Below are 11,655 nucleotides of genomic sequence, written 5' to 3'. Positions count from 1 at the left end.
CAGCAGCTGTTGGGCCACAGTTTAGAGTTTCTCCCAGTGAGAATAGATCTTGTTTTAAGAATGTGGACTTTCATTTACTTGCTTACCACCCTTCAACATTGTTGAGACAGTTCTGCTCCTCTTTTATTACCTCATAGGTTCAGCCAAGCATTCTTCCAAGGTGTGACATCTACTTCCAGAAGAAAGGCTATGAGTTCATGATTGAAAATGGAAAGATTGTGTTAAACAGGAACAAGAAACGAACTGTGAGGAAATCTGGACTGGAAGAGGTAAATTAGTGCTTGAGGAGTTACTTAAGTCTACACCAAATAAAAAAAAAATTATATTGTAACAAGGGCAAGGAAATGTCTGAGCATATGGAACGTGCAGTCTTAGACATTTCAATCCTGACACAAATCAACTTTTTGGTACACAGTTGGGTTGGACATTTTATTATTCACACTGACAGGCTTACTCTGCTGTGTCTGGTGCCTTTGTAGACTCAAGTTCCATTAATTTTTGGAAGAGAAAAGTCCTTATGAAAGGTAAACTTTTTCTTTGGTAGCAAGACATTTTCAACAAGTTTACCAAGACATTAGCATGGTACCTCCTGCACTTAAGTGCAGCAATTGTAAGTACTGATATTTATGTATCTACCTTATAATGGAAAAGTCCAGCCATGTATGAAATCAGGCTTACTCAGTTTAAGGTTTGCAATGTGAGTGTTTGGAGATGCCAGATATTCAGAGGTGAGTGGATTATTCTAGTCCTTCTAATTGCTGTTGCTGCAAAGTTATAGGAAGCTTCCTTTACATGTGTCCCTAAACATCCTACCTTTGGGAGAGTTCTTAGATTGTCAATCTCAAGCTTGTTCAGAAAATGAGATTGATGGCTAAAATAAGTAAACAATGTGGCAAAAATATTTCCTTTCTTTTTTCTGACTTTGTTTTTGTTGTCCTTTGACTCAGTGTATTTGAAATGCCAATGTGTCTCTGCAGGGTGTGACGCAGTTTGGACAGGACTCGGGTTTGGCCGTGGTGTTCCGGCAGCCCAGCGCTGGCCGGGCTGTCACCTGGACAGGACATGGCTTTGCCCGTGTTCCCAGCGGAGCTGGGCTGAGATTTGCCATCAGCAATGTCCCCTTTGCTATGGACTTTGATATCACAGTTCGCTATGAGCCTGAGGTACTTGTGATCTCTTGTGTGTCTTGTGATGTTGTGATAGGTGCAGAGTCTATTTTGTGAATTCTAGGATGAGCAACTTGTCCTATTCTTTATATCAAAAGTTAAAATTGCTTGGTTTTTCACCTAGTAACAAATTCCCTTACCAACCAAGTAATATGTTCTCCACTGACCCCTTAACCCTTTCCACTCAAATATGAAAAATCTGCACAAAAGTGTTTTCTAAGCATTGGCCAAAATTTCATCTTCTGAATGTTTCTCTTTTGGCAGCTTTACTTGGACTGGACTTTTACTCAAAAATCAAACTCATGGAGAATGCAGTTCCTTTTAGAGAAGCATCATGTATTCCTAGCTGGGTTTTTTGGGCCCTAAAATGTGTACAGGCAGGAGTCATCAGCATAGATATTTATCCTTTTGTAGGCATCCCGCTTCACAGTTGTTCCAGCTGGACTCCGAGATGTGTGAAAATTGTAGGAAAATAGACAAATTACTATTTTTTGCCTGGAGAAGATTTCTTAATGATGATGACATGTCTAGGGACATCTGTTAATTCAAATCTGGTTAAACTCAGGTCCTTACCCATGTCTTCAAGAACACACGCAAGTGTTTTATTGGTACCAGCTCTTGTAAACTCCTTACTCTTTTGCAATTCTCTGGGACAGTCCCCACAACTCAAGATTTTCCTGCTGTCTATTTTGTTCTGTTCTCTGACTGGCACTCTGAGGCAAAACAATCTCTCAGTGTCTTAAAACATGGGAACAATTTTTCTGTGGGCTAGTTTGAGGTAGCTTTTTCTGTCTAAGGATTGAAGAGTTGGGTTTTAAATACATTTGATACAAAGTCTTTAATGTTTACTATTTCTTATTAGATGTGTGAGAAGGCAGCTAATGAAGGACATCTCCAGAAAAACACTATGCTAAGAAAAGAAACAACTCCAGTGACTCTAACAGAGCTGTTTCTATTTGAACCAGCTGAGGTCTCATTTCCGTCTCTGCTTTTCATTATCTATTGCAAATACAATGAATTTTTCACAAATAACATTGTTTTTCAGTGCTGTAAAGAATAAAGAGAAAGTCTGTCTTGTCACTGCAGTGTGCAGTGATTCAGATGGCTTTCATTAACACTTTCAAAGAGAAAGCAGGTTTTTCAGATACAAAATATAGCCATAATTTTTGTCTTTTGTTTATAGTTCTTGGAAGACTGGCGTGCAAGCGTTGCCATCCAGCCTGCTGGTATCTTGTCAGGTCAACACTGCAAAAACAAGGTCCTTTCACAGGAGCCACTTGAATTGCCTCTCCCAGCTACAAAGAGGTCTGACTGTTGCTGTCTTTTTGCCTGTAGATCTTCTGTGTACAAATCATTTACTGAAGCACTGCAGAGCAACACATGTGTGGGATAGTGGGAATATCAGAAACACATGTGTGGCCTTTTCTCTTGCTGGCACACCACAATACTACACAGGGTCTAAGGAAGAGTGTGATGCCCCAGTCCTTAGTCTGGTTTGCCAGACCCAGGAGATCCAGCCTGAGATCCAGCTGGGATTGGTTGCTCTGGTGAAAATCCAACTGCAGCTACTTTAGAATAGAAAGGAAATATTGACTTAAACTCACTGTCCTAGTCTACTTTCAAAAACAGCTTTTCAGCTTGGACCTGTGTAAAGAATAGAGAGAAGCTAAGAGGATGTGACCAATGTCTTGATCAAATAGGGACAGGAAAGGACGAATATGAACAGTGAGTTGCAAACCCCCTTGCTAGAGGCAGTAAAACCTGCCATTTTCAGTTTAATCTCCCCAGGATTAAATTGCATTTAGTGAATCATCTGGGAGAAGTCCTGCAGCTTTCCCAAAGCCTGCAAGCTTGGGGCTGGGTGTGCTCCTCACTGCAGCAGGGCCTGCTCCAGGCAGCAGGCATCAGTTTGCAGGCACAGAGGGAAGGGAGAGCCCACAGCATTCAGTAAACTTGCCTTGTCCTGACTCCTGGCTATAACTGTGCTTCATTTCTGCTAAACAGGATTGCAATTCTGCAAACTCCAGTCTGCCTGGAGCCGGGAACAGAATATTTTGCGGATGTGTATTTTTCCCAGCTCTCTGCCTCTGACAAAAAGGCAAAATCATTCATCTTGATTGACTCAGTGAGTAGTTCTGTCACAAGTCCCTTGAGGTTTTATTTATACACAGTGATATTTTTTTAATGGACTTATTAGAAGTATTTTTAAATAAGGTATAGTGTGTTTTAACAGAAATTCAGCTTCTGTTTTTCTCTATTGGCATTGTTTGCATATTTTTGTATGGAAGGGCAGAATTGTATCTGGTTAAATTTTCATGGAGCAATACAAGTCATACTTGTTGCATACGTTGCATGTACCTCTATCTGTTTCTCATTGATTATAAACACAGTCCACATGTATATACTGATAAGATGCTGTGGATATAAATTTGTACGGCTCCTCATCACTTAGGTTTTTTTAAATATCTCTAATTTGTTGGGATCATGGATATTTTTACAGATTATATTGAAAAAGTAAAATTAGTCTTGTACTTCCTGGGAATCTGGTCTAGATATTTTCCAAATTTCCATCAAGTCAGGAACTGGGTATTAGTTTTGGGTCCTTCTCCTGAGAAAAATATTTTTAGGTCTATTTCTCTAATTATTCCTGTAGAACTGGACCAGGCAAGGGCTGACTATACTTGGACATAGAACCTTCAGCTGATTTTTCCCTATCACAGTAATACAAGTAAAAATTTTGGCCAGACACTGCTTTTGGAGTCACTAACACAGCACAGCAAGACCAGTTCTGAGCATATATCAGAGGTCTTGTTATAATTTTATTTTTTTAAACACAGTCTCTCTTATTTGAAGAACTCAGGGAATGTTTAGACCTTGAGAATAAATGTGAATTTAGATGACAGAATGGCACAACTGCAGATTTGGGAACCCAATGCTCCAGGCCTCTGTCGTTGCAATGGAAAGCACATTAAGAGAATGTGGGAAATTCTGGATTTCAATATATCTAAGCAAAAGTGTTTTCTTTTCTCTCTTAACGACAAAGCTTGGACTTATTCCCAGAATTGGATCTGTGGAGAACTTATGCAGTGAAAAGGATTTAGATGAGTACCAGCAGTATCACTGCATTGAAATTGCATCTGAAGTTGGGCCTCACGTCCTGCCCGAAGCGTGCGCACGGCTCATAGCGAGCCTGTCAGCCCGAATCCACAACGGCGCCGTCGGTAAGGACCAGCCTGCACAGGCAGCTCTTTGGGCAGTTGCTGGCTTTGCCTTGAGTTTGTAGGGTATGTTCACTGTGGAGCTCTGAGCCTGCAGTGGTGCAGAAGTGAAGCTGGCCAGCATGCGATGTCCATGGATGTGCAGGGTAGATCCCGCGGAACCCTGCGTGGGCTGCAAACACCTCTTGGTGGCATGAATCTCAGAGTTCATCTCTCCTGATGGGCTTCATGAGCAGCATGAGAGGGACCATGGCAGTGTTTTTGTGTCTTCTGAGAAGCATTTGAATCAGATGCCTTTACCATAAGGACAAGGCAATAATTTTCCTTCTTTTCTGGCTGCTCTTAAATGACAGAAGTTTCTAAGCACTCTCTCTAGATGCTGTAGGCTGGCTAAATGCCTTGGTAAGATTCCAGACATGATGGTACATAAGTTGGTGTACTGGAAGAGATTCACCAAGAAAAACTTAATGATATTGCATCAAGAAGGCAGTGACAGGTGGGGTTTGAAATTCTTAGGCAGCCTCCTGGACCCACCATTAGCTGGGCTCAGTAGCTCAGGGAATTTCCCAAGTATTTGGCCCAGAGAAATGGAACTTCTCTGCACTTCCAGTAACAGGACAGACCTTTCTGGGCAACTTTGGTGGCCATCTTCTTTCAGGGATCCTAGCAGCAATGCCTTCAAAGTGATAGCATCTGCTTGGATTGGACAATTTTTAGCATTGATGCCTCACTGTAATATCAGGCAATGAGGTCACAGCTGTGCAACCAGTGAACCCTTCATTTAGGCTTGGGCTGTGATAACTTCCTATTGGCCTGATTCCTAAAGTGACAAGATTCTCCCAATGAAATGTGGCACTTTGGTTTTCTAGTGCTTTCCAGAGCATCCTGGACAAACCTCTGTGGGTTAGTGGAGCCTCTTCACCCAACAAGTTAATCAAGGTGTCCAGAAGGAAACAAACAGTACACAGACACAAACTAAATACAGCTTGCAGGTTATGTCCAGTGCTTCAGGTAGATGCAGATTTATAGCAAATTTTTCTAGACTTCACAATGTCTTTATTTGGATCTCTGCTTTGCTACTCCCTTTCTGTCCTACCCCAAATGTGTGCTGAAGGCTATGCCTTGAAAATTGGCAACTGCAACACCAAGACTTGTGCTGGTGCCTGATGCACCATCACCATTGGTGCTACACTATCAAATTATCTAAACTATGGCCATCATCATTTTAGTGAACCCCTGAGAAAAATAATCAAGGTCTTTCCTAGCTGTTTTAAAGTGTGAAACCTTCAGGCTGATGAGAGCAGTAAAACTCCTTGACAACTGAACCTGTTTTAATTTTCTTTCCCCTTGCCAGCGTGCAAGTGCAATCCCCAAGGGTCGCTGAATGCCAGCTGTAGTAAACTGGGGGGCCAGTGTCAGTGCAAAGCCAACGTCGTGGGACGCTGCTGTGACACCTGCTCTGCAGGCAGCTACGGCTTCGGCTTCCATGGCTGCTACGGTGAGTGCCTTGCAGCCAGCACCACTGCCAGTACCGCTAGCACACCCCAATGTTTCAGGGCTTTGAATCCTGGATTATGTGTCAAGCAATATAAAAGATGTTCCCACAAATAACAAATTTTCCATCCCCGCTGCCTTTGAGCAACGCCAGCGATGATTTGGGTTGGCAGGAATGCTTGAAGGACACAGCTTTGCTTTCGGTGTTTTCCAGCGTGCGAGTGCCACCCGCAAGGCTCGCTGAGCGCGCTGTGTGACCAGGTGACGGGGCAGTGCTCCTGCCGCCGGGAGGTGGATGGCCAGCGCTGCAGCCGCTGCCTGCCGGGCTACTTTGGCTTTCCCCACTGCCGCCCCTGCCCTTGTAATGGCCACGCCGAGCTGTGCCACCCTCTGACCGGAGAGTGCCTCGACTGCCGCGGCTTCACCGCTGGAAGCCACTGCGAGAGGTCAGTTCATGGCACTGCTGCACTGCTCCAACAGGCACTGGTGGTCTCCAAAGTGCCTGTGTAGCTGGGGGCCTACAAATGCACCAATGACCTTCACAGGCCATTGACATGTAAACATGAAACTGGGCCTGGCTGCTGAATGTCAGGTACCTGTTTCATTACTATTACCTGTTGCATGTGGGAATGTGATGCAATGCCTGTGGCTGGACTGCAGCCAGGGCGTGCACCCAGCATTGCTGTGGGCATTTGAGACATGGATGCCACGGCACCACGTACTTGGAGACACCCACAAAGCACTGTGTGTGGGATAAACTGACTCCTGCCAAGTTCCAAATTGCCAGCTTTCAAATTTAAAATTCAGCACGAGACTAGCCAAGAGGCTGAATATTGTGCAGAATACTCATTTTAATAGCTGCAATTACCTTTGAGGAGCTTAAGTAAATGTGCTCTCTTTGCTGGTTGTATTAGTTCAGTGTCACAAGAAAATTACTTTTCCCACACGTTCTAGCTCCATTCAGAGCACTGCTCCTCTTTTTTGTTTTGTACGCTGGCAGCAGTATCACAGTTGGACATTGAAATTAGGTTTGTTTAGTTTGGTTTGGACTATACCTTGTCATTAATTTTTAAGACGTTTTCTTCACGAAACCTGTGCACTTTTCCTGCAGTGGTTTTAGGCAATACAGTCTTTGGCTGCTCTACTTGTAAATGGCTGTTCTACTTATAGACAGATTAAAAATGGGAGACTGAAACACTTTTTGCCCTGTAGCTTTGCAGGATCTCCAGACCCCATGGGAAAGATAGTCAGATAGTCAAGTGTCTTAGCCATACATATGGAGAGCAGTGTTTCCATTTGCTATAGTAAAACAGATCAAAGACTGAGGATGCTCCAGAAGCCTCTGTGTTGTTGTTGCTGCAACTGCAGGACTGCGGGGGGTTGGGATGTGGAGACAGCAGTGGTGGGCAGGGTGGTTCAGCCCCCAGAGAGCCCCAAAAGCCCCCACCAGCTTAGGTAGCAGCACAGCCACCAGCACCTCGAAGGAGCTATTACCCCAGGTTTGCAGAATATGTCAGACAGAGCATGGCTCAATACATATGTTGCATCTAAAATACGCAGTACTCTCGGCATACTCTTGAGGAATCATTGCTTTCTTTGCCTGTGCCAGCACTTTTTACTGTCATGCCAACCACTCTGTGCATGTGTCTGGATGGAAATAGATGAATATATGTGCTGATAGGTAATATACAGAATTTTTATATGGCAGCTTTTAGCTGCCTATGCAGAGCATGTGTGATACACCATATCATAATCTGCAAGGATAAGGAACGGGACAACATACCATGATCAATGTGATCAAGTGAAGCCAATTTATTGCAAAAAGCAAGCTATATTTATACTGTGTTCTACTGTTCATGCCTCATGCTAATACATGATTGGTTAAATCCTTCTGTGCATGCATTTTAAGCTTTTAGTTAATTTTAGTTAGTCTTTCTTCTTCATGTGTCTCGCTGTGGTTTTCTTGTCTGCTTTTACATCCTGAGCCGTCTGCTGCTGAGCGTGTTCTTCTTCTTTCGTGTCCTCCAAGGGCATGGTGACCTTACTCAGTTTCTATGAAGACTGGATTGTGCATATATATATATATATATATATATATATATATATATATATATATATATAGTCTTGCAAAAAACCCTCAACAATAATCATTCAGTTTAAAATTGTTCCAGACTAGGTGAAAGTCTTCACAAACATTTATTGAAAGGAAAATTTATGTCTTTTTCTTTTTGCTTCAGATTTTGAGAATGCAGCTCTGATTTTCCATTTAAAACACCTTTGGAGCTTGATATATCTCTACCAATTGATGGAGATAGCATTACAATGATCTGGAATACTAATTTCAAAATATACATGTAAATTGATTCACCTGCATGAAGCACTTGACAGTTTGTCTGCTTTGTGTTGACTACTTTGGCAGGTGCATGGATGGCTATTATGGAAACCCTCTGAAAGGAGAACCCTGCCACCCATGCATGTGCCCAGGGGCACCTACAAGCAATAGGTATTTTGCACATTCCTGTTACCAGGACTCCCAGTCTGCACAGCTTGTCTGTAATTGTCTCGAGGGATATTCAGGTATGAAGCAACATAAGGATTGGGTTTGATACTACTTAAATGAATGTAAGATAAAAAAATTATCATCCTCCACCTTTCATGTGTTCAGAAATGACAATGAGATAATGCTAATAAAACTGCTAAGAGGAGTTAGCACTCAAGTTTACTGAAATTATGTGGGTAAGTTCTGACTAGGAAGAATGGGAATTGTGCAGTGTGTTTTCAAAAGGGATTCACCTATGTGGATACAGTGAAGTCATTTGTTGTTCTGATGTCACTCTCTGGATATCTCCTCCTTTCCAGGGGCATTACACTAATCTGGTGGGGAGAGGGGGGGAGAACTTCAGTTGCTTCTTACCTCTGCAAAAGAAGCATTGCAAGCCCAAATGGGAATTATTATGGCAAAAAGAGCTGGTAAGATTTCCTAATTAGAGAAAGTCTTTCTCCATATAGAGGAAATTCTTTGACATTGTGCCTTAAAGTGACTGCTTCATGGTTCAAATAGTCATTTTAGAAATGGGGTTTCTGTTGTCAGCTCTATGAAATGCAGATATTTTTGCAGCAAACTGATTCCTTATTTCGTAAGATCTTGTTGACTTAGGTTGAATTCCTGAAGGGAAAGCTGAAGATATTTCCCTTCCCTTGGGCATTAGAAAGATCTCCTCTGGTGGAAGCAAAGCTTAATGGGAATCACTGCTGAAAATTAAACCAATGTTGTCATCTTTACTTAGGCAAGGTTTCTTTATAAGTCAAGAGTGGTTTTGCTTGAGTAATTGCTGTAGGGTCAAAATTATTCATGTTGGTGCTCACCCAGGGGACTTCTGTCCTCACAAATCACTACACTCCTCACTTTTGGACTTTATTGCTCCTGCTCCTTTCCAGCAAGACTTGGTCACTTCTGTAGCAGCGTTCTCACTTTCTCAGAGATTGAGAAAGGCTCTGGGTCCTGAGGAGCACAGTGAAGGAAGAGAGTCCTTGGCTGAAGATGAGCCAGTGGATGTGGTTTCAGAAATACCAGTCTGCCCAGAATGGTTTCTGAGATGCAGAGGATGCACCCAAATCAGGGCAGGCATTGAGACAAAATGTAGTTCTAGTTGTAATGCCAGCAAGCAAGGACAGAGCAGCAGAGTTCATCTGAACTCCTGGGTACCCCCCACCCTCCAATGCTGCTGTTGGAGTGAAGGGCCAAGGAAAATCCTGAAAATATGGCTAACCCTGACTACTGCCATTGAATGGACTTTGATGGGAAAAGGTGTTGGGAGGTGTTGTATGACGGGGCACCTGATTGCTCTTACTGAAAGGACTTCCTTGGTATAAACAACTTGGGATGAGAAGGGTGTCTTTCCATCAGATTTCAGTGGGGAAGATATAATTTAAACTGTTCAGAGAATTAAAGGGCAATGATCTCAAACAGGAGGATATTTTCCACTGGAAACATGCATTTGAACAGACAGTTTAAATCCTTTAATAATATTACTGGAAATTACATGTTTCACTTGAATTCCAGCAGCCAGCAATATTTTTACCTTCCTCTGACAGGCAATCAGTGTGACAAGTGTCCTAGTGGGTTCTACAAAAACCCCACCAGCCCTGGGCTTGACTGTGCACCATGTCCCTGCAATAACAACATTGATTTGACAGACCCAGAGTCCTGTAACAGGGTCACTGGGGAATGCACCAAGTGTTTACACAACACCCATGGAGCAAACTGCCAGTTCTGCAAACCAGGTTATTTTGGCTCAGCCCTCAATCAAAGCTGTCAAAGTAAGTAACAGCATTGCAACTGTGTTTTACTACCAAGAAAATGTTTTTTAAAAATAGGCCATAGGGAAAGGCTAGACCTTGGAGAAAGGACAAAAAGCAGATAAATAGAGTTAAATATAAAAATCACAAATATATTTCTCTATTTACTAAATATAAATATATCAATGATACAAATAACATGGCATCTATTAAATTCTTTGTCATCCAAGTCTCACTAACTCTCACACTGAATATCACTCCTAGGAAATACTCATTTGTGAAATGAAAGCAGTACTCTCTGTTAGAAAAATCAATATGCATTCAGCTTCTTCTGGAAGGAATCAAAAGTAAAGGAATCAGTGATAATTGTTTATCCATGTTGCTGGCTGACGCCAGTTAAGCTCAGTTAGAGCTCAGTTAACCAGATGATCCCTTGCTGAACTTCCTGCCCTACCAGCTGTTCTCATTAAGTGGCTAGAGAGAGAGCATTCAGGCAATTGAATGGATTCCATGAGGACACATCGGTAATTCAGCTCTTTGAACAGAAGAGTAGGAGTGTAAGGAAAAGCAAGGCACAAACTTCCTCCCAGTATTTCTCTAAACTCATTTTCACAGATGTACCTGATTGAGGATTTCATTTTTATAAGCAAGATAACTATAAGTATAGTCAAGAAACAATTTTTCTGGGAATCTCTAAAATACAGTCCAAGCCCACCCCTTGTTCATTCTTGGAAGATGTCTGTTAGAAATTGTTAAGCAAGAACTTTTGGCTCCTCACAAGGAGGGCTTCTTATCTTACTTGGCCTGCTGGGGATTCCCACGCTGGATAATGCCTACTGTAAATCAACTTATCCTTGCCCAACATATTTAACATTGCATTCTAATAAGATTCAAAGTACACTGAGCCTTCGTTTTCTGTGCCTGTATTAAAAGGATTGAACATTCACAGTAAGTTTTCTCTAAGCCATACATAAATTATTACAGAAAGACAGGTAATTTGCATGAGACTAAACATATTCAAGGTCACTAAAAATAAACCTACAGCATGGGCTTTATATCCAGCTCTGTCTGTCCATCAGCTGTCTGTATTTCTGCCTGCTGTAGTAATTGTCCCTCTTTTTCCAGGCTGCAGGTGCAATCTGGCAGGTGTTCAGCCTGCCATGTGCCCGGGGGGGGACGCAGCCTGCCTGTGTGACCCAGCCACAGGAGCGTGTCCTTGCCTGCCCAATGTGCTGGGTGCCACGTGTGACCAGTGTGCCTCTGGCTACTGGGACCTGGCTAGTGGAAAAGGATGTCAGACCTGTGACTGTGATCCAAAAAACTCCCAAAGCAACCAGTGCAACCAGGCAAGAAAGTTACTCTGTTTTCCAGGAACCAGGGTGCCGGTGTTTTGACATGGCAAAGTGGGGACCTTCTTATAAATGAAGATTGCTTTTTTTGTCATATTCCCTAAAACCAAAAAATTCTTTGGAAGTTTA

At 42.5% G+C, this 11,655-nt stretch overlaps 1 protein-coding gene across 1 annotated transcript in view; it reads left to right on the top strand.

The window, feature by feature from the left end:
- The window catches only part of LAMB4 (laminin subunit beta 4), a gene marked incomplete at both ends in the record, with an annotated part of 40,994 nt that overhangs the window by 15,019 nt on the left and 14,320 nt on the right, over positions 1 to 11,655 (top strand). Inside the window, 10 exons of the mRNA XM_084206861.1 lie at positions 138 to 269; positions 978 to 1,163; positions 2,350 to 2,471; positions 3,171 to 3,291; positions 4,210 to 4,387; positions 5,739 to 5,882; positions 6,093 to 6,324; positions 8,298 to 8,455; positions 9,974 to 10,198; positions 11,303 to 11,523. Coding sequence (XP_084062987.1) covers positions 138 to 269; positions 978 to 1,163; positions 2,350 to 2,471; positions 3,171 to 3,291; positions 4,210 to 4,387; positions 5,739 to 5,882; positions 6,093 to 6,324; positions 8,298 to 8,455; positions 9,974 to 10,198; positions 11,303 to 11,523 — 1,719 coding nt within the window. The remainder of the gene's footprint in view (positions 1 to 137; positions 270 to 977; positions 1,164 to 2,349; positions 2,472 to 3,170; positions 3,292 to 4,209; positions 4,388 to 5,738; positions 5,883 to 6,092; positions 6,325 to 8,297; positions 8,456 to 9,973; positions 10,199 to 11,302; positions 11,524 to 11,655) is intronic.

This window comes from Fringilla coelebs (genome assembly GCF_963513975.1).
Source record: "Fringilla coelebs genome assembly, chromosome: 5".
NCBI classification, from domain to species: domain Eukaryota; kingdom Metazoa; phylum Chordata; class Aves; order Passeriformes; family Fringillidae; genus Fringilla; species Fringilla coelebs.
This window is presented reverse-complemented; position numbering and strand designations above follow the sequence as displayed.